The following is a 24347-nucleotide window of genomic DNA, read 5'->3' as shown; positions in this document are numbered from 1 at the left end:
AGAGATTACCAAGAAACTAAAAACTCTATCAAAAACTGGCATAAGACCTTGAAAGAAACTAAGGACAGATTATCTGAACTGGAGGGCAGATTTATAATATGGGAGCATGAAATGAAAAACTTCTTAAAAATAACAAAGAAACAAACAGCAATAATACAAAGGCTAGAAGATGATAAGAGAATCTATAATTGAAGAATTAAGAACATAAAAGAAGAGGTAGGGACACAAACAAATGAACTACAAAAGCTACTCACAGAAATAATCCAGGAGAATTTCCCTAATTTACCAAAAGGTAAAGATACTCAGAGGTACGAAGCATACAGGACCCCAGACACCTACACCGAAACAGAGCTACACCCAGGTATGTAATAATCAAAATACCAGAAATCCAATATAAGAACAGAATATTAAAAGCCATCAGAGACAAGAAACAGATCACTTACAAGGGAACACCCATCAGAATTATAGCAGACTTCTCGGCACAAACCATCAAATCACGAAGAGCGTGGGGGGAAATAATTCAAGCTTTAAAAGATAATAACCTCCAGCCAAGACTGATATATCCTGCGCAACTATCCCTGAAATTGATGGAAAAACAAGGTGCTTCCAGGATAAAGAGGAACTAGGGGAATTTGGAACCATCAATTCAACTCTACAGAGAATACTGCAGGATATTCTAAAAAAGAAAAATATGAAGATTCCAGAAATAGTGGCAGAGAGGCCACAATGAATGGAGCAGAAAACAAAATGAAGACAAAGTGACAACTAATGACAGAAAAAGAGCTCAACAGAAATGAGGCAGAGAAGATTGGATGATAGGAACAGCTATTTTGGAGAAAACGACGTCATAATAGGTAATGCTGATTTAAATCATCTTGCTTTGAAGTCCCATCAAGCTTTTGTTCTTCTGTCTCCATAGGTCTTAACATGTTGTATCTTATTGGATTTTATTATATGTGATAATATAAACAAAAACTTTTATAGACAAGGAGATTATACACAAACTACTGTTCATTTTCTGTTAGTTGATTCTAAATACCCTGTAATACTGTCATTCTCTTGAATGGTTTTACATTGTTTTGATATGTTTGATGCTACAGTATATGAAGTTATACGCAAAAATTTCAAGGAAAGAGACAATATGGTAACTACTTATGTCGGGATTATCTTGTGGTGAAACACTATTTTGCTTAAATGGTTATGTTTTGACCTGTGCTGTTTTGTTGCTATGCCCTCTTTTATCTCAATCTCCACTGTATTACTTTTTTATTTTTATCCTTTTAATTAACGGAAAAATAAAAAGTAGCAGGATATATTATAGTAACCCACTTTGATTTTCTATTAACTTGATTTGCAGCCCTGTATTGCTCTCACCATCTTGTTTTGACTGATGTTCCTCTATTCTGTTTTGCTTGATAGTACCAGGTTTGAAAGTTTAGGCAACCGCTGTGAAGATAGTGGGATTCATTATGACGCCCATTCTGGTTGACTATTATCTACTTTTGAAGACCTGTAATGTCTCCAATGCTTTGGTTTTGTTGGTTTCGTTCTTTACTGTTTTGTTCAATTTTATTATAACTGATGATATAGGCAATTCTATTTCAGATAGTGCGAGGCATTATGGTAACCATTGTTGATCACCTTGCATTATGTTTTTACATTATCTATTATGTCCACCCTTTTGATTTGACCAACTCGGTTATGTTATGTCACATTTGGTTTTACTCTCTTCCAAAAAGGTAATAAGAACTGTGGGAGTAATAAAACCCAAAATGTGTAATAGTCTTTGTACAAAAGAGAGGAAAAGAAAGTGCTCTAAACGATATAACTGCATGTATATTTAAATATATAAGATAGACAATGATATTACTGAGTTTTGTTGGATCATTGAACATAACTGTTTGCAGTCTCGCTGTTTGAATGTCCACTTTATATTCTTTAATTTTGTAACTTGAACAAATATTTCTAAGATGACAATACGTAATCCATTAGTGATTTCCTACTGTTTTTTTCTGAAATTCTGTAAAATTTGTACTCTTTTTCTGCTTTTTTTCCTCCTTAAATAAAATTTTTAAAAAATCAAAGTTGAACCAAACCTTTAAATAAACTTAGTAGATATCTAAAGTGTTTCATCCAACAACAAAATACACATTCTTCTCAGAAGCACATGAGATTTTGTTCAAAATCAACCAAATACTATCCCATAAATTGTAAGTTAAGTATATGCAAAAAAAATAAAGTAAATGCAAAAAATCAAAATTAGCTCAAGTGTACTATCAAATCACAGCGCAATAATACTAGAAATGAATGGCAAAAAAAACCACAGAAATTTTGCAGGCATGTGGAAATGAAACAATACCTCTTAGATAATCAATGGGTCTCAGAAGAAATTAATAAAGAAATTCCACAATTCCTGTATCAAACAATAATGCCAGTGCAACATACCTAAACCTATGAGATATAGTGAAAGTAGTCCTAAAAGGGATGTTTACATTTGTGAATGCTGTATCAGAGAAGCAGAGCAACCTCAAATAATCATCATGCCCCTCAGGGTCTGTAATTATTCCTAGAAAAACAAGCACAATCCAAACACAAAGCTAGAACAAGAAAGGAAATTATAAGTTTCAAAGCAAAAATTAATGAAATTGAGACCAAAAAATATAATCAATGGGTCAAAGCATTTATTCTTTGAAAAAATGAAAGATACTTTAGCAAATCTTACCAAAACAAAGACCTAAATCCACGCAATTAGTAATGACAAAATGTGAAGTCACAACAGATTCTGCCAAAATCCAAATCACTAGTAACTACTTTGAGAACCCATGCTCAAATAAAATGAAAAATTCAGAAGAAATGGACATTCCTAGATATATGAGCACTATCAAAGCTTGACCATCCTGAATGATCCAATAGCAATGAATGAAACTGAAAAAGTAATTTCAAAAATTGCCACACATTATCCAATGAATTCTTTAAGAACTTTAGGAAAAAAATCTTAACACTAGTATTTTTCAATCTCTCCAATAAAATCAGAAAGGAAGCGGTACTCCCAAAGTCATTCCTGGAAGCAAGCAATAACCTGATTCTAAACAGAAAAAGACTCAACCAAAAAAGAGAACTACAGGCCAAGCTGTTTAATCAACACAGGTGCAAAAAATTATCAGTAAGATACTGGCAAACAGAATGCAGCAAAGTATTGAAAGCAGTATACATTATAGTCAAGTAGACTTCCTCCCAGGGATAGTTCAACACACACAAATCAAGAAATGTAATATATCACATTAAGAAGGACAAACATCACATGATCATCTTAACAAATATAGAAAAAGCACTAGACAAAATAAAATATCCATTCATGATAAAATCCCTCAGGAAAATAGGTTTAAAAGGACCTTATCTCAGTCTGATAAAAGGCATTTGTGATAAACCAATGGTAACATTTTAAAAGAAGAAAAACTGAAAACTTTTCACTCTAAAATCAGCAACAAGACTGTCAGCTATCACCACATCTATTCAAAATAGTTTCCAAAACACTACTACAGCTATTAGAACCGAAAAAAGAAAAGAGATATGCAGGAAAAGAAATTTTTATTTATTTTTAATATTTGCAGATGATATGACCCAAGACTCCAAAAATTTCAAATGACTCCTAGGATTAATAACCAAGTTCAGTAATGTAGCAGGATACAATAACTTTCCTGTATACTAAGACTAAACTCAGACAGATTAGTGCAACAATACCTTTCAAAGTAGTATCAAGTAAAATGAAACATTTAAGAATCAACCTAATTAAGAAGTAAAAGACTCCTACAATGAAAATTATAATACTTAAAAAGGAGATCAAAGTAGGTATCAGAAAATAGAAAGATGCCTTCTGTTCCTGAAAAGGCAGAAAACAATACAGTCAAAATGGCTATTTATTTCCAAAACTGTTATACAGGTTTAATGCAGTGCCCACCAAAATACCAATAACATTCTTCACAGAACTAAAAAAAAAAACCCAAAATTCACATAGTATGAGAATAGCAAAAGCAATTCTTTCAACAACAAAAGAAGGGGCATCAAAATCCCAGACTAAAGTTTTACTACAAAACTAACAAGAATAGCATAGCACTGGCACAAAATCAGACTTGTTAATCAATGGAACAGAATAGAGGATGTAGAAATGACTCTGGACACACTTAGCTACCTAATCTTTGACAAAGGGGCCAGTTACTTTTTTTAAAATTTTATTTAAAGAGAAAAAAACAAAATAGAAAAAGGGTACAAGTAATACAAAATTTCAAAAAATAAATAGTAAGAAATCACTAGGTAATGGACTACATATTGTCCTCTTAGAAATAGTTGTTCAAATTACAAAATTAAAGCATACAAAGTGGACATTCAAACAGTGAAACGGCAAACAGTTCTGTTCACTGATCCAACAAAAACTCAGTAATATGGTTATCTATCTTATACACTTAAATATACATGCAGTTATATTGTTTAGAGCACTTTCTTTTCCTCTCTTTTTTATAATAACAATTACACATTTTGGGTTTTATTACTCCCACAGTTCTTACTACCTTTTTTAAGAGAATAAAACCAAATGTGACATAACAGAGTCAGTCAAATCAAAAGGATGGACATAGTACATGATATAAAAACAGAATGCAAGGTGATCAACAATGGTTACTGGGACTTCTGGAAGAACATGGTGGATAGATAGCAGCAGCTACGGAGGCTCTCTGAGATACCCCACTTAAAATCCAGGAATGGTGCCGTACAAAGAGTCCTAAGCAAAGGGAGATACACCCTGCCAACCCAGAAATGAACTAAGCTAAGAGAAACCAACTGGAAATCCAATCCTGGTGCTATAACAGAAACAGATAAAATCTCAGCACAGAAGCTAGAACCCGCGCCACTGGAAGCTGTGATTTGAATTTCCTGCTGCCGCTGCTGCTTCCAAATCTGCAGGGCAGAGAGAGAGACGCGCGAAAAATCTGAGAGCAGGGATCTGCAAACGGAGTTGAGAGCAGGACCAGCAGGGAGCCCTGCATCAACCTGCGGTGAGTGAGTAGAACGGGGACCGTTCACAGAGTAGGAGGCTCCAGCAAAGGGCATTCTGGGACTGGGAAGAATGCTGGAACAAGGCGCTGCAGTGACATTAGGCGCATATTCCCCTCTCAAGTGGGATTGGTGGGTAGTGCCTGGCCTGCCTGACACCACTGACTAAGACCCAGTAGGCTAGCCCAAACCAGGTCCCAGCACCTAGAGGTGCATCCTAGTGGTGAAGCCTTCGGTAGGTTGACCTGGAAGGGCAGGCCCAGCAGAGGCTGCCCAGGTCTGTGTCTCCCTAGTACACTGCAGTGGGCAGGAACACATAGCCCGTGCAATTCAAACAAAATGTAACCAAAAAAGAGAAAAAAATTGGGCCTCCTACTTTTGCTTGTATGGAAGGAACAAAAAGTATGGGAAGAGGAAGCAACAAGAAAGGGTCCTCGGTCCCCAATCCTGAGAACACTGATCCAGGAAAGGGAAACGCAAAGGAAGACAGAAAACATGCAATATCAGACACGGCACCAATAGACATAAAGCGGTATCTCCAGAGCCTCATACACGAGTTTTAAAATGAAGTATTTAATGAAATAAAGCAACATATAAGTAAAATAGTTAGAGAAATGCTAAGTACCTCACAAGAAAAAACAGATGCTGGAATGCAAGAACAGAAAACAAGGGGAGAATTGTTTGATGGAGAAAATAGAGAAAACATAGAATACGTGAAGCAGGTTCACAGAGATTACCAGGAAACTAAAAATTCTATCAAAAGCTGGCATAACAGCTTGCAAGAAACTAAGGATAGATTATCTGAATTGAAGGGCAGATTTGTAATATGGGAGCATGAAATGAAAAACTTCTTAAAAATAACAAGAAAACAAACAGCAATAATACAAAGGCTAGAAGAGGATCTATAACTTAAGAATTAAGAACATAAAAGAAGAAGTAGGGACACAAACAAATGGACTACAAAAGCTATTCACAGAAATAATCCAAGGGAATTTCCCTAATTTAGCAAAAGATAAAGGTACTCAGATGTATGAGGCATACAGGACCCCAGCCACCTACAACCCAAACAGAGCTACACCCAGGCATATAATAATCAAAATACCAGAAATCAAATATAAGAACAGAATATTAAAGGTCATCAGAGACAAGAAACAGATCACTTACAAGGGAACACCATCAGAATTACAGCAGACTTCTCGGCACAAACCATCAAATCACGAAGAGCATGGTGGGAAGTAATTCAAGCCTTGAAAGATAACCTCCAGCCAAGATTGATATATCCTGCACAACTGGCCCTAGAAATTCATGGAAAAACAAGGTGCTTCCAGGATAAAGAGGAACTAGGGGACTTTGCAACCATTAATTCAATGCTACAGAGAATACTGCAGGATATTCTAAAACAGGAAAATTCCAAGACTTCAGAAACAGTGGCAGAGAGGCCACAATGAATGGAGCAGAAAGTGAAATGAAGAAGACAAACTGACAACAAACGACAGAAAAAGAGCTCACCAGAAATGAGGCAGACAAGATTGGATGGTAGGAACAGCTATTTTGGAGAAAATAAGACATCATAATAGCTAGTGCTGATTTACTATCACCTTGCTTTTAAAGTCCCATCAAGCTTTTATTCTTCTGTCTCCATCAGTCTTAACAGGTTGTATCTTAATGGATTTTATTTTATGTGATAATATAAGCAAAACTTTTATAGACAAAGAGATTATACAGAAACCACTGTTCATTTTCTGATAGTTGGTTCTAAACACCCTGTAATACTGTCATTCTCTTGAATGGTTTTACATTGTCTTGATATGTTTGGTGCTACAGTATACGAAGTTATATTCAAAGATTTCAAGGAAAAAGACACTATGGTAACTACTCTTATGTCAGGATATCTTGTGGTGAAACACTATTTTGCTTAAATGGTTATGCTTTGACCTGCGCTGTTTTGTTATGCCCTCTTTTATCTCAGTCTCCTTTTTTTTAAATTATTTTTTATTTTTAACTTTTTAATTAAGGGAAAAATAAAAAATATAGCAGGATACATTATAGTAACCCACTTTGATTTCCTATTGACTTGATTTGAAACCCTGTATAGCCCTCACCATCTTGCTTTGACTGATTTTCCTCTATTCTGCTTTGCTTGATAGTACCAAGTTGAAAGTATAGGCAACAACTGTGACGACAGTAAGATTCATTATGACACCCATTCTGGTTGACTACTATCTTCTTTTAAAGTCCTGTAATGTCTCCAATGTTTTGGTTTTATTCTTTACTGTTTTGTTCAATTTTATTATAACTGATGATATAGGCAATTCTTTTTAAGATAGCAAGAGGCAATATGGTAACCATTTGTCTTAGTTACTTTATACTTCTCGCTGTGACAACATACCTGATGCCCAAGCTGGGAAAGGAAAGGTTTATTTCTTACAGTTTTTGGAGGTTTCAGTCCACACTCAGTTGGCTCCAAGACAGGCAGGCATGGCTGGGCTGCAGTTCATGGCAGCCGCCCACAGCAAACTCAAACCAGCAAAGAGAGAAACACACCTTCTTCCTGCCATTACATCACATCCTGGTTCCACCCCTATGTGGGTGGAGCACTGACACCATCAATCCAAGCACTATACAATGAACCATCACAAATGAACAATGCAAACTCATGAGGCCTGGGGGACCCAAACATAAACCATGACACCATTGATGATCACCTAGTATTTTGTTTTTACATTATCTATTATGTCCATCCTTTTGATTTGACTGACTCTGTTCTGTTATGTCACATTTGGTTTTACTCTCTTCAAAAAAAAGTAGTAAGAACTGTGGGAGTAATAAAACCCAAAATGTATAATTGTCATTGTACAAAAGAAAGGAAAAGAAAGTGCTCTAAAGAATATAACTGCAGCGGCTGGGGATTTATCTCAGCAGCATAAGCGCCTTCCTTGCAAGTGTGCAGTCGTGAGTTTGATCCCTGGTACTGATAAAAACAAAAAAGACAAAAAAAAAGAATATAACTGCATATATATTTAAGTGTATATGATAGATAACCATATTACTGAGTTTTGTTGGATCATTGAACAAAACTGTTTCCAGTCTCACTGTTTGAAAGTCCACTTTATATGCTTTAATTTTGTAACTTGAACAACTATTTCTAAGATAACAATATGTAATCTATTAACTAGTGATTTCCTGTTTATTTTTTCTGAAATTCTGTATAACTTGTACCCTTTTTGTCTTTTTTTTCTCCTTAAATAAAACAATGGTTACCATAATGCCTCATGCTATCTTAAAAAGAATTTTGCCTATATCATCAGTTATAATAAAGCTGAACAAAATAGTATGGAACAAAACCAATAAAACGGAAACATTGAAGACATTATAGGACTTCAAAAGAAGGTAACAGTCAAACCAGAATGGGCATCACAGTGAATCTTATTGTCTTCAAAGTGGTTGCCTATACCCTCAAACTTGATACTATCAAGCAAAACAGAATAGACTAAAATCAGTCAAAACAAGATGGTGAAAGCAATACAGGGCTTCAAATCAAGTTAACAGGAAATCAAAATGGCTACTGTAACATATCCTGCTATTTTTTATTTTTCCCCTTAATTAAAAATAAATAAATAAATAAGATTGAGACAAAAGAGAACATAACAACCCAACAGCACAGGTCAGAACAAAAAAATTTAAGCAACATAGTGTTTTACCACAAGATAACCCGACGTAACAGCAGTTACCATAGTGTTTCTTTCCTTGAAATATTTGAGTATAACTTCGTATACTATTGCATCAAACATATCAAGACAATGTAAAACCATTCAAGAGAATGAAAGTATTAGACGGTATTTAAAACCAACAGAAAACGAACAATGGTTTCTATATTACATCCTTGTCTATAAAAGTTTTTGTTTATACTATCACATATAATAAAATCCAAAAAGATAAAATATCTACTTTAACTGGAAAAAATATAGCCTTTTTAACAAATGGTGCTGGGAAACTAGCTATCTATATGCCAAAGGTTAAACATTTTGTCAGCTCCTCTAGACAAAGAACTAACATCTAGAACATACAAAAAACTAAAAAAAAATTTGATCCTCTAATTTAAAGACTCACTAAAAAATGGGCATCTGAAATGAACACACTTCTCAGATGAAGAAATATTAAGTGGCTAAGAAACACATGAAAAAAAAATGCTCAAAATCACTGGTCAGTCAAAAAAGGCTAAAACAACACTGATTCCATCCTATCCCAGAAAGAATAGAATCAAGAAATAATCTGATATTTTGTACATGACTATTTTATAAACATTTCTTAAGTTTTTAGGATACTATTTCACTTGTATGTTTTGAAAATTTTATAATTATGTATTCTATTGAGAGAGCTTTTAATTTACTGCAAAAGGTACTTGGTAGGCTATAAAATCTAACAATAAGCCAGTGGAATATGTGAGACTATATAGTGATCTAAAAACTTTGTCAATGGTGGTAAAAATCTGGAAACCAAGACTTCAAATAATTTTGTTTCTTCTTTTCTGCCTCTAATTTTTTGTTGTAATAAGCATATTAATTCGTTAGGATACATTCATTAGCCTTCTACATTCTGATTTCATTAGCTTGAATTTCCAGAGGTCTAGTGCTAAGAAAAGTTCCAGTTTAGTGTTAGCGTGTGGCTCAGTGGTACTTGACTATCATGTGTGAGGCCCTGGATTTAATCACTCATTTCTCTTATTCTTCGGATCCTTCCTAAATTAATTCTGACCCCCAATGACAGTCACCATATCCTGATGTTATTTAACTGAATGCCATCTTTGGAACCTGCTTCAATAACATCACAATCCAATATCCTATTCTCTGTCAGAAACCTTCACAATGCCTTAGCAACCTAAAAGCTGTTGTTTTAACTTCTAAATTGGGTAAAAGTTTTATAGGAACTCACTAAATCAAATAAGACAGTCTGTAACACTATACTTTCTCTTCTTTCCTCTACCCTAACTAGTAATACCATATCCCAAAATATCTCCATTAGAATGAATTCTCATTAGGATAATTTTTTAATACCTTTATATCTGTCATAGGCTTGGGATATAGCTCTGTGGTAGAGCACTATCCTAACCCACATAAAAATCTTGGTTTGATTCCCAGACTATCACCACTCCTACCACAACCAGCAGCAGCATCATACATAAGTCTGCTCCTCATTTGCTAGATGAAACTCTTAAATCTAAATGAGTTTCAGCCAAGCATGGTGATATACACCTGTAAACCCAGCACTTGGAAGGCTGAGGCAGGAGGATCATTGTGAGGTTTTTTTTCTTTTTTTTTCTTCTTCTTCTTTTTTTTTTTTTTTTTGGTACTGGTATGGGGATCGAACTCACAACTGCACACTTGCCAGGCAGGCGCTTATGCCACTGAGCTAAATCCCCAGCCCCGATCACTGTGAGTTTTGAGGCCAGCCTGGGCTACATAAGCAGTCTAAGACCAGCCTGCAATACAGTGAAACCCTGTTTAAAAAAAATTAAAATTAAGTGAGTTTCACCTTTTACCCTGACATATACCTGATGAAGCTGAAATCCTGTCTCCATCTGTTCCAGAAGAATATTTATCCTGTAAAAGAAAAAGAAAATCAATTTTTTACATTTACTTATCAAAATGTGTCATCTCCCAAAGAGGAAAAAATTACAGTAATTCCCTCTTTCCCATGGGGATATATAAGACACTACTGAATATCCAAAACCATGACTTACACATGTATACATATATACATATATGTGTGTGTATATATATATATACACACACACACTGTTATTTCCTATACATAGCTGTAACAGTTTAATTTATAAATTAGGGACAGTAAGAGATTAACTATAATGAATAAGATACAAAAGTTACACTTCATATTTAATAAATTAAGTAAATAGTTTTCTCAAAAATATCTAATTGTACTGTATCCTTCTTGTGAGGAGTGAGATGATGCAATGTCTCTGTAATAAGACAAAGTGAATGACACACACACTGTATTGTAGCATTAGGTTACTACCAAACTTCGGACAATGTCAGGAAAATCAGTCACATTACATAATTCTGTGTCACCAACCTATGACAATGTCAAACAGCTATCATTTACAGCATGAATAACAAGAAAGGAGATGACTCACATTTGGTGGGACACAGCAAGATGGCAAAATTCTTATTATATCACTTGAAATAGCATGCTAATATTTTTAGGTTTTTTCCCCCCAAATCCATTTTATTTCAAGGATAAAAAGAAAAAACAAAGAATAAAAAATAAAATAAAATTTCAAAACTCATCAATCAAGCAACAGTACATACATTGTACTGTACACTGTCATCCCAAATCATTCACCCAGAGCACAAGACATCTTCATTCAACTGTCTGAACAGGAACAAATCTTTTTCTTCAGTGAACTCAGAGAAATCAGTAGTTATCTTAACTATTTTTATATGAATACACATACACACATTTTTTTTTAGCTTCTCACACTAATGAAACAATACGGTATTTACACATGTGTCTTATCTCACTAAGAGTGTGTTCTCAAGTTGCATCCATTTACTTATAAGTCTCTAGTTTATCCTTTTTGATGGCTCAGTAGTACTCCATTGCATAATATCACATCTTTTTTATCCATTCCTCAGTCGATGCGCATTTAGGTTGTTTCCAAGATCTAACTATTACAAATCGTGCTGCTATAAATATAGGTGCCCATATATCACTAGGTGTGATGTTTTTAATCCTTCTGGGAAAATACCCAGAAGGGGAACAGCTGGGTCCAATGGGACCTCTAGTCCTAGTTTTTTGAGGAATCTCCATACTGATTTCCAGTGATTGCACCAGTCTGAATTCCCACCAACAGTAGAGAAGTTCCTTTTTCCCACAACCCCTCCAGCACTTATTATTGCTTGATTTCTTGATAGTGGCCATTCTTTCTGAAGTGAAGTGGAATCTCAGTCCTGTTTTAATTTATAGCATACAATTTAAAACTTACAAATTATTTCTGAAATTTTCCATTTAATAGTTTTGGGCCATAGTTGACTTACAGATAACTGAAACCATGGAAATCAAAATCATGGATAAGGGAAGACTACTATATAACAATTGAGCTTAGTTCAAGACAAATCAATGGCAGACAATACAGTTTTCTAAATCAATGGATATTCTTTTAATCATTCCAAGACACATTCACTTTAGCATTGCACATATAACTTATTTAATACAGCACTTAAAATAGTAGAGCCATGCAGCAAATTCTGTGAGCCACTCATTTCTGTAGTTTTACTGGAGCTTGGCCATCCTCATTCACTTATTTAAGTTTATGGCTACTCTTTTTACACTGCAACAGCAAAACTGTGAGTTGAGATTGTAAGGCCTGCTAAGTCTACATTATTTACTATTTGGCACTTTATGTAAAAGACTTTCTAACACCTGACTTAAAAATTTAGTCATTTAAATCACCCACATATTTGAAAAGTATTACCAAATATTACATAAATAAAATCTGGGTCATCATGCCTCTTCACAATAGCCTACCCTCATGATGTAAAGCAGTAATGATGAAACTATGGCACATGTGCCGCAGCTGGGTGTTTGTATCATCAAAAGCTCGAAAAGGTTCACCCCATTACTATTGTATACTTCTTTTCCTACTTTTCTTTTCCTACCTTAGTAAAACTTTGCTACTAATAAAAAATAATAAATAAAATTGAACAAAAATAACTACTGGGAGCCACTGAAGCTGGAAATTCACCACACCTGAGGGAGCCTGCGAGCCAGCCAGTTTAAAAAACAAAAACCGCCTAGGGCAAGTCACAAAAACAAGGACTTTTGGCTTCACAATTCAGGCCTTTGGGTTGCCATACATGCAGATTACTAAGCAATGGGGTGTCATGTGACCTTAAATTGTTGAATAAATAAATGCCCCTACAGTGAGGGGGCAATCCCTTTGCTCCCATCAGGAGAAGGTTTCCACCTGATGCCAGCTTTTTGTCTCTTCTTTATTTTTCTTATCCTCCCACCGGGCTTCCCCCTGGAAAACCTGTGGAGCTGTGCAAGTCACAGCAAGTAATCTGTAGATAAATCAATACCTGTGAATATACCATATTTTCAGAATTCACTATTTTACAAAATACTCATCAATGCTATACAGATGAGTAGAACACAATGAAATTAGTGGGTTATAGTTTCTATTACAAAGAAATTTTACCCATGCACAGCGATGCATGCCTGTGATTACAGAACTTAGGTGGTCAAGGAAAAATGACTGTGAATTTGAGGCTGTTTCCACTGTTTATATAAAGTGAAACTAATGTATTTTTTTTTAAAAAAGGAATTCATTCTAAATTTAAGAAAATTCACTTGTACACTGAAAACCATATAACCATTCTGCTATAGCACTACAAATGTCAACTTCAGGTCAGAATAGTTAATTTTAACTAAACATCTCTGAGCAGCAGTTGAAGAGTGTCCTCAATTTTCTCACACCTATTCCATTTCCCCTACTTTCATCTCAAAAAAGTATCTGCTATTAATGCACATGCAGGGCTGGGGATTTAGATCAGTGACCTGAGTGTCTGCCTGGCAAGAGCAAGGTCATGAGTTCAATCCACGGTACCGGGAAGAAAAAAAAAAAAGTCCAGTTTAATGCATATGCATTACCATGGCAGTGGTATGACTAGACTTTGAAAATTTTACTTTTATTATAAAATCATAGCTGAATGTCAAGTTAACTTTAGAAACTCCGAACATTTTTTGGAACCTCTCTGGATTAAAGACAATTGTCAGTTTTCTCAAATCTAAATCTACTGGTTTCTTTACATAATTAACCATGCTTTATTTCTTCTCACATAAACACCTTCTAAGGAAAAACCTAGCTAGTCTGAAATCATGGAAATGAAAATCAAAACTCAGTAATTAAAAATGAAAGGTGACCTAAAATATCTTAGCCAACTCACTACTTAGAACAGTCACAATCTTCCTTCAAATAAATTCATTTAAGTCCCAAAGCTGCAAGGAGTGTGCAGCAAGATGAGCGACTTTTAGTAATATTTACTTTCTAAAATTTCTTTCACAAAAGACACAGAATGACTTTTTAAGCCACTGTACTCTTTGGAGGGTTGAAAGTCACTCAAAACATTCTTTGACCTGTCATAAAAGGCAAAAAGACCTTTATGGGCAAATAGCACCCTTGAAAAGGCTTGGGTTTTTGGTAATTGCAACAGAAGAATAAAAGGCCTAATTTATTACTACCTGACATTAAAACAATGGTCCGATCTTCCCTAAAGTGAAATCTGAAGACATTTTGGTTTTTAATAGCCAAAGTCTCATTGAGTGAACAGAGCCAAAAAAGGTGGGCTTTAAATGTGGTTAAACTGATAAATGATAATGGTGTGTTATTTAACACTCCACATACAATGAACTCACAAGTTACAAGGAAAATTTTGAAATAAGACATCAAAAAATTTTTTATAATTTGTTCCATAAGAAGTCCTTACAGAAGTATAGATATGGAAAGAGATTACAAATAAATTAAATGGGGTAACATGATCAGTAAATAGTGCTAAAGACTTTTCTTAGTATTGTTCTAATTTCTGCAAATTTTTCATAAATTATTTTCAAATAAGATTTGTTAAGGAAAAAAATTCTTATCTTTTTTGCTACTCCAAAAACATAGATAATCACCTTCACTTCCAGTTACTGAACTATTTCTCCTCTGCCTCTCTTTAAATAAGAGATTATCTACAGTTGCTACCTCTGATTTCTCATATCCTTTATTTCTATAAAGTTACTCTGATCTCACTTCTAGCCTCACCTCTGCAATGGAAATGCCTTAGTTTTGATTTTCACTAATAGGAGATTGAATATAGGCCTTCAAGTCCCCAGCTCTCTTTACCTGAGTGTTTCTAATTTCTTAGGCTGGGCTTGAACTTGCAATCCTCCTGCCTCCTGCTTCCAAAGTACTAGAACTACAGGTATGCACCAATAATTCCAGTTTATAATGCTTTTTCAATAAGGAAATTATGTAATAAAATTACAGCTTCTATGTTTCAACAGAGTCCTCTTAGCAGCTTTTGAAATGAGTATTTTTATTTTCTCCTTGTGCCATTAGCCATTTCCTCTTTAATTCCTTTCTCAGGTGCTCCCCCTCTGCTAGACCTCAAAATGTTTCAAGGCTCAGAGTAAGACCTTCGAAGTCTATTATCGTCTTACTGTACCTGGTATTACCCAATGTTATAACTTAAGTCCCACTAACATGTACATTATTCTCAAATTTCTATCTGTGGGTCTGATACCTCTCATAAGCAAAAAATTTATGTATCCTATTAAATGGCTTCCTCATCTGTATATCTTCATAGGTATTTAAAATTGAACACAGCAAACACAGAACTATTTTTTTCTCCCAAAATTGTGCTTCCTCTGTAGATTACCCATTTCAGCCAATTTAATGTTGTTCACCAAACATTAATTTAGTTGTTTAGGTTATAAAACCTACTCAGCACACTTGATTTCTCTTCATTAACCATACCCATTCTTTTCAGTTCTATCAACTTTGTGTGCCTACCTCCCTCTCTTCTTTACCCCTTTCCTTCTCTGACTTCAGTTTCTACCAATGTCTTATGCTTTAATTGTACTGCATTCCAGCCACCCACAGATATCAAGTCCTAATCCCTGAAATGCATAAAAATTATTTTATTTGAAAAAGGTGAGATACTATATACTTAAGATTTTGCAAAATTCCAGAAATCCAATATAAGAACAGAACATTAAAAGCTGTCAGAGACAAGAAACAGATCACTTACAAGGGAACACCCATCAGAATTACAGCAGACTTCTCGGCACAAACCATCAAATCACAAAGAGCGTGGGGGGAAATAATTTAAGCTTTGAAAGATAATAACCTCCAGCTAAGATTGATATATCCTGCACAACTTTCCCTAGAAATTGATGGAGAAACAAGGTGCTTCCAAGAGAAAGAGGAACTAGGGGAATTTGCAACCACTAATTCAACTCTACAAAGAATACTGCAGGATAGTCTAAAAAAGGAAAATACCAAGATGCCAGAAATAGTGGCAGAGAGGCCATAATAAATGGAGCAGAAAACGAAATGGAGAAGACAAACTGACAACAAACGACAGAAAAAGAGCTCAACAGAAATGAGGCAGTTCTCTTCGGAAGGTAGGAACAGCAATTTTGGAGAAAACAAAGACATCGTAATAGCTAGTGCTGATTTAGTATCATCTTGTTTAGAAGTCCCATCAAACGTGTATTTTTCTGTCTCCATTGGTCTTAAAAGGTTGTATCTTATTGGATTTTATTATATATGATAATATAAGCAACTTTTATAGACAAGGAGTTCATATAGAAACCATCGTTCATTTTCTGTGAATTAGTTCTGAATTCCCTGTAATAATATCATCCTCTTGAATGGTTTTATAGTGTCTTTATATGTTTGGCGCTACAGTATAAGAAGTTATACTCAAAGATTTCAAGGAAAGAGACACTATGGTAACTATTTCTATGTCAGGATATCTTGTGGTGAAACACTATTTTGCTTAAATGGTTATGATTTGACCTGCGCTGTTCTGTTATGTGCTCTTTCATCTCAATCTCCCCTTTTTTAAATTATTTACTTTTCTCTTATTTCTTTAAGGGAAAATAAATAAAAAATAGCAGGATACATTATAGTAACCTACTTTGATTTCCTATTAACTTGATTTGAAATCCTGTATTGTCCTCACCATCTTGTTTTGACTGATTTTCCTCTATTCTGCTTCGCTTGATAGTACCAAGTTCAAAAGTATAGGTATAACTGTGAAGACAATAAGAATCATTATGACGCCCATTCCGGTTGACTATTATTTTCTTTTAAAATCCTGTAATGTCTCCAATGCTTTGGTTTTACTCTTTACTGTTTAGTTCAATTTTATTATAACTGTCAATTCTTCTTGGAATAGCAAGAGGCAGTATGGTAACCATTGTTGATCACCTTATATTTTGTTTTTACATTATCTATCATGTCCATCCTTTTGATTTGACTGTATGTTGCACTTGGTTTTACTCTCTTCAAAAAAAGTGGTAAGAACTGTGGGAGTAATAAAACCCAAAATGTGTAATTGTCATTGTACAAAAGAAAAGAAAAGAAAGTGTTCTAAAAGTTATAACTGCATATATGTTTGGGTGTGTAAGATAGATAACCATGTTGCTGAGTGTCTTTTGGATCACTGAGCAGGATTGTTTGCACTCTCACTGTTCGAAAGTCCACTTTATATGCTTCAAATTTGTAACTTGAACAACTATTTCTAAGATGAGAATATGTAATTTATTAACTAGTGATTTCTGTTTATTTTTTAAATTTTGTATTACTTGTACCCTTTTTCTGTTTTTTTTCCTTATTCTCCTTAAATAAAAAAAAGAAAAAATATATACTTAAGATTTTGGGGATGAGATTACTCTGGATTACCTGGGTGGATACTAAATGTCATCTGAAGAGTCATGAGAGAGATGTAGCAAGACATGGTGATATAATCTCATGCCTACTTGTGGAACTGAGGCAAAAAGATTACAAATTCCACCCCAGTCTGGGTAACTTAGAGAGATCCCATTTCAAAAAAAAAAAATTAAAAATAAAAAGGGCTGGGAATGCAGCTCAGTGGTAGTATTGCTTAGTATGTGAGAGGCTCTGAGTTCAATCTCCATTATCCAAAAAAAAGTGTGGGGGACAAAGGGAGATAACACAGACACACAGAGAAACTATTTGATAAACAGGAAAGAGATGTAACCACAAGCCAAGAACTGCTTATAGTTATCAGCTCCTAGAAGTAAGGATTCTCTGTTAGAGCCTGATACCCTGATTTCTGACTTTTGGCTTCTACAGAAGCAATGGCTTCTGCTGCTTTAAGATACCCACTTTGTGGTAATTTGTTACAGCAGTCTAACATATTTGCCTACCTCCTGATGTCCTAATATCCCAAGTTTGTTCATTCCTCAAAACCTTTAGGGTTAGGGTTAGGACTCCTCCATGTCTCTAGCTCATAAGTCATTGTCTCAGGAAAACCTTCTTTCTCCATTTGCTCCAAAGTCGCCCAACACACATATTTCCCTACTTTTTTATAGCACTTTTTACCATTTGTCATTATTATCTGGTTTTTGAACGTACACCTGTTTCCCCAAGTAAAATACAATGTCTTTGATAGTACATACTTTATTAGGTTCAACACTAATTTCAGCAAGTAGGACTCATAATCTTATTTCAATGTACACAGTTCTTGTCACTCTGCATATTTTATATTTTTATGTATAATAAAGATTTCCACAAAAGCATCACTTAGAAAGTATCAGGACTGACAAACTGGAAATTTCATTTTATTTTTGTAGTACCTGGAATCGAACTCACAACCTCACACTTGCCAGACAGGTGCTTAGGCGGCTAAACTAAATCCCCAGCCCAGAAATTTTGAAAGAAAAACCTTTTAGAGTCAGTGTCAAGTAAATAACATTTCTATTAAAATAGTCCCTTAGAATACATTATCTTCTAAAGTACACTTTATTTTTTTTTAAGTCAGAAGTGAAATCCCAAAAGCCACTCTACTGCCTTTTCTTCAGAAGTAAAATACAGAAATGCCATTCATGAAAAAAAGAATGTATGATTTGTGATGTATCAAGATGATAGCACCACTGAATCAGTCCAATAATCTTAAGAGCTCTCCTGGCATAAAACCAATTTTCAGAATTCAAAACATCACCCAGAACCAAATTATTTTTAGTTCTCCCTAGAAGAGTTCTTGAGGGCCTGCTTGGCAAACTCCAAGTCCTGAGTTTGATCCTCAGTACCAAAAAATAAAAATAAAAAAAGTCCTTGAGACATTTTTGTACATACTTGCTTTCACCTGTAGTTCCTAAATCATTGAGATTTAAATGACATTGTTAATGTTACATCTGTTTTAGCTTTTAATTATCAAATTACCACAAATAATCTATTTTGAGGATCATTCTGCCTCTCATTCCCCTTAAAAGTTAGTAACAATCATATGGAGATAAACTATACATTTACAATTTTCCCACCAGTTCAATTTTCAATGTAGATTTTTAAAAAGCCATAGCACTTAATAACTATACATTTTGGCACAGAGCCTGCCTGGCAAATGCAAAACGTTAGATTCAATTCCCAGCACCCAAAAAACACATTACCTTCTCAAACACAGGAACGTAGGAAGACACGTGAGGTTTGACAATTTCTGCTTCCCAGTCTTCATCTCCCATGGTGGCTTTCAAGTTCTACCTGTATTTTAAAAACATGCACTTTTGGTCTTGATTATATCAGAATCTTTAACGTAGCTCAGTTATAAAGCACACAAAACATAAGGCCATGGTTTTAGTCCCCATTACCAAAAAAAAAAAGTATAAATTATCATCTATTCAACTAAGTGCTAATTCTCCTACAAGGTTTATTTTTTTCAAAAAGGAGAACTAAGTCTTCGCACCGAGGCATGGCATTTATATCCATCCATCCTTTTTATCTTCGAAAGATTGCTGAACTACTTAATCATTCTAGCAATCACCACGTCCGGAGGACGATTATGCTTTCCCCTCAAAGTTGTTTCTCCTTGAAAGGATCTCCCAAAGGGCTCGATAGATATTAAAGGAGGAGGGGGTATTAGATAATATTCAAGGTTTTTCTTTCTATATGCTTTTTCCCTTTACTTCCTTTCAAAGGCAGACGCGATATTCGTTTTACATGTTTGGATGGAAAGAGGGCAGTTCAAAGGAAAGAGATTGGAGACTGACAGGGTAAAGAATTAAGCGGCTCAAAGCCCACCACCCAATAAAGTGTTTGTATGTGAACGGTACAAAAAGGTTCTACGACCTTTTTTCCTCAGAGAAGAGGCCCACGCAGGCACTGCGCAGAAGATTCCTTCACTCCTTGCCTTCAGGCCTCAAATCCGGCCTTCAGTCACCTAGTCAGCAGCGGAGTTTTAGAATCCTGGTTGGAAGAAGGAGGGCCCCCAAAGATGTCTTCAAACCTCATCCAGCCCATTCTCTCTCCATTTGGTCCAAACTCCGACTTCCAACAGGCCTGAGAGCCCTCGGGCAAACGCCACCTACCCCACTCACCTCTCCACTCGGAGCTCGTGCCGAGTCCTCGCAGGCAGGCGCGCAAACCGCGCTTAAACGGCTGCACGTGCGGACGCTGACTGCGTCAGACACGCTACTCCAACAGCAAATAGTATACGGCCGCGATGAGCACCGCCGACCAATCAGCCCTCAGGCGGTGGGTGATGTCCCGCCCCTCCACCTCAACACGGCGTTTCCTGCCTGCCAAAGCCAGAGGCTGCAATGAGTGGATCTACCAGCCTTCTTGCTGGGAGGCTCGTCTGCGCCTGCGTGTATGAGTCCGGCAGTGGGCCTGCCCCAGACTTTTCTCCATACTATCAGGTGGCATCTTAAATCAGAAGAGGATGTAGTTTTATATGTGCCAGCAAAGCAAGTCATCTTTGGTCAGCTCCCTTTTTCTAACACACAGACACACACACACTCACAAACAGACACGGGAAGGACTTTTGTTTTTCTCCCTTTTTATCTGGTCGTTGGCCCTTCGGATTCTTAATTTCTGAGGCCTCACTTCACACCGGGTAATATAAAGCAACTGAGGCAAGTGGATCTGATTCCCTATTCCTCCCAATATAGAAAGGATGAGGGTGAGACTTTGGGTGGTACCCCAAGAGGTTGTAAAGAAACACTGTCATATAAAGTTGAGTGTTCACCTCTGTGAGAAGAAAACAATTCGCACATCCCTAGGGGGCCCTGGTTAGTCAACAGGTGAGGGTTGCTTTAATATTTAATGCTGTCAATGCTTAGATATTCTGTTTCTTCCTACCTCCAAAAAAAAAAAAAAAATCATTTTTTGAGACCCTGCCTCAAAAAGAACCAAAAAAAGTCATTTTGCATTCTCTGATTCTTTGAGGAAATTCCTCGGTATCTTACTCAGGAACATAAATCTCTGTACAGTCCAACACTGGGACATGAAGGATAAGATACTTAGGCTGCTTGGTTGAAACTCTTTGTCTCTAGAACCACCATCACTGTTTCAGCACGAAGAGTGTTAAGGTTTATCTAGTTAGCTCTAAATTTTGTCATAGTAGACTCAACATCTGTTTTCAAAAGATTGTATGTAACAAAGATCTAATCAGAATATATTTTAACATAACATTTAAAATTTTGGCCAATTTTCAAAATGAACAAGTTTCTAAACACTTAGCAATTCATTATTGGAGGGAACAGATTCTTATTGCTCTCAGGTATTGCAATGAAATGGCTTTTTATGGTTCTTTACATATATATTTTCCCCATATACGTGTATATATGTATATGTGAAAGCAATTCCTGGTTAAGAAAAAGTAAATTCAGATAAGAACTGAAATTCAGTATTAGTCCAGGGATACAACTCAGCAGCAGCACAGTGTCTGCCTGGCAAGCATGAGTTTGATTCCCAGTACCAAAAAGAAAAAAAGAAATTCAATATTGAAAAAAAGATAAAGTTCAAAAGTAATCAAAAATCAAAGAATAAAAAAAGTTCAGTAAACATTAATTTTTAATAGACTTTAAATGAGTAGCTACTATGGGCCAGATACTATACTAGGCACTAGAAATAAAATAATGCCATGTTTCAAGGAATAGTCTAGTGAAAAAAGGGCAGTAGCAACTGGAATTTAAAACTTTAAGTCTCCTGTCTCAAAAAATTCATTAGAAAACTGAGAGGGAAAACCTTCTGTCATACAGTTCCTTCAAATTCTTCAGATCTCATGTAGTAAGGTAGGGCAACAATTTTCTCAGTGTGTTTCAAAGTGAAATTTATAGTTAAGACCCTGGGCTGGGGATTTAGCTCAATGACATAAGTACCTGCCTGGCAAGTGCAAGTTTGTAAGTTCAATCCCAGGTACAAAAAAAAAAAAAAAAAATATATATATATATATATATATATATATATAGAGAGAGAGAGAGAGAGAGAGAGAGAGAGAGAGAGACAGATAAAGTTAAGACCCTTCTCACTTCACAAAAAGACACTAAATTCTCTGAGTAAATATGAAAAGGACTAATATTTGGATTTTCAACATTATCTCCATGTTATTTGAGTAACGATTTCATTCATTGATGTGGATTATTCCTAGCACCATGTCAAGTCCTAAAATTTTCTTTTCTAGGATGTAGTTTAGTGGTAGCGTGCTTGCCTACATGCATGAGACCCTGGGTTCCATTGCTAGCACCACACGTACACACACAAATTTTATTTCACCAGTGGTCCCAAAGTGAATCACCTCAAATCGAAAAGACTATGTTTTCATTTTTAGGTGCCATCAATATTTGAGACTCTTGTCACCTTGTATTGTACATGTAATTATATGTTAAGGAGAAATTACAAAATCTTTAGATTATAGCCATGTGAAATAAACATAAAATGAAGAGAGGATATGATATCTTCAAGACACATTATAGACTAAGGATATAACTTAGTGATGCCATGCACACATACGAGGTGAGTTCAATCCCCAGCACTGCCAAAAAAACAAAATACCATTATGCTACTAACACATCAGAGGAAGAGAGAAAATAGAGGAAATACACCTAACAGGATTCAGAGAAGCAAAACTTCTATGTTTTTTCAATATTGAATAAGGCAACATTTACCAAACTGTGGTGTATAATACCTTAAAAAATTTTAGGCAAGTCGTAGATGATTTTTATTTTGATAGTTATTTTAGTGTTTAATTTTTAAATTTAGTATGTATTAGAAAACACACAAAATATGACTTCAGAAATCTAATTGCTTATAATGAGGCCAAAGTAAATAATTTTTAAATGTTTATTCAAATAAAGAATAAGTATATATGTAATAATGGTAAAAATCATGATGATGGTTTCAAATGATTTAAGTGTAGGAAACATTGGTAAAAATAAAAAGACTGAATCTGAGGCCTGGTCACTAGTGAGAACTCTTCTATTGCAAATAAATATATTTCATCATCACCTGTTTTAATTCCATGCTCATTCATCAACTTCCTGATTAATAATTCAACTTCTCAACCAAAGGGATATCAGGAGGGAAATAAAACATAAATGCATTACTTCTTCCCCATTATGATTCAATACATTGAGATTCTGGTTTAGAAGTCAGTGTTGCTTGACCTTACCTATTATTCTTCAGAGGGCCTACTGGTAATTAACCAACCCTCCACAATGACAACACATTCAGGGACCCCTAAACATTGTTAAAAATGTATTTAATAATAATGGAATATATTTAATGAGAGCTGAAAGGCAGTGAAGGATAAAGTCAAATAGTAGTTCTGGATACCCTGGACCCAGGTTAGATTAAATTGTCTTTTGTGTGCATTGCCACAGAAAAATCATTCATCAGTGAATTATGGAATTTGGTGACCATTCACTGGGTAAAACATATACACCAGACCCCAACCCTTTCCATTTCCACTAAATGTTACGTACTTCTAAAAATAAAGCTGGGGAAAAAAGTACTTTAAGTAGAGCAACAGTGACCTGATTTGGCCGGGGGGAGGAGGAGGATTCCCTATCTGCCAAAGAAGCCCACCATGTCCAATGCTTTAGCAACAAGCATGCTAGCACACAGATAGTACTATCTGCGAAAAACAAGGCAAAAAGCAACCAAGCTTTGAAGAACTACCATAGCACGAAGAGCTCACTGAAATGCGCTTTCACTGACAAAATTTTGGACAACTTGAACATGAAAGTAAACAGTGATAGTAACATGTCACAACCTGTTGAATAAAATAAGAACCCCTAAGACATATGGTTGATAAGCAAATAGAAAGGAAAATCTCTTTCAGCAGAATGCTAATAAATTTGGAATAGACACTTTTTATTAGATTTTATAACTAGTACAATAGTATGTGATTCTAGATTACTAAAACTAGCAGCTGAAAGTTTAATGGGGAAAATGATATTGAAAAAGTCTTAAAATGTGTCCACATTAGTCATTTTCTTTGTCAATGGGCCAAAATACCCAATACCCACCCTAAACAGAAAAGATTTACTTTGCCTCAAGATCCAGAAGTTTCAGTCCATGTTTATTGGGCTTAAACACATAAGCGACAGGGCAGAAAAGCAGGATGGAGGAGAGTTGCTCATATTATGGCAACAGAGAGAGAAGGAGGGAGCCAGGGAGAGAAATACACCCTTCCAGGTCATATTCCCAGTGAGTAGCCTCCTGTGACCAGGCTCCCCTCCAAATAGCAGTCAGCTATAGAGCTTCTACGGTC

General features: G+C 35.4%; 1 protein-coding gene across 4 annotated transcripts in view; it reads right to left on the bottom strand.

Moving 5' to 3' along the window:
• The window catches only part of Ddx4 (DEAD-box helicase 4), an 87688-nt gene extending 67486 nt beyond the window's left edge, over positions 1–20202 (bottom strand). For 3 of the 4 annotated variants that reach the window (XM_063258161.1, XM_063258159.1, XM_063258163.1), the window contains exons 1-3: positions 19922–20126; positions 19246–19336; positions 10598–10646 (exon numbers count right to left, since the gene is read on the bottom strand). In XM_063258161.1, the coding sequence (XP_063114231.1) occupies positions 10598–10646; positions 19246–19317 (121 nt within the window). In that variant the 5' untranslated portion in view covers positions 19318–19336; positions 19922–20126. Of the gene's footprint in view, positions 1–10597; positions 10647–19245; positions 19337–19921; positions 20127–20169 lie in introns of those variants that run through there. The other variant, XM_063258160.1, reaches the window with a different exon arrangement.
• Positions 20203–24347: the final 4145 nt, after the last annotated feature.

The sequence above is a fragment of the Cavia porcellus genome, unplaced genomic scaffold (assembly GCF_034190915.1).
Source record: "Cavia porcellus strain 051 isolate PalLab524CR breed Dunkin Hartley unplaced genomic scaffold, mCavPor4.1 scaffold_11, whole genome shotgun sequence".
Lineage (NCBI taxonomy): Eukaryota > Metazoa > Chordata > Mammalia > Rodentia > Caviidae > Cavia > Cavia porcellus.
Note: the sequence above shows the minus strand (reverse complement) of the source record. Positions and strands in the feature narration are given on the sequence as shown.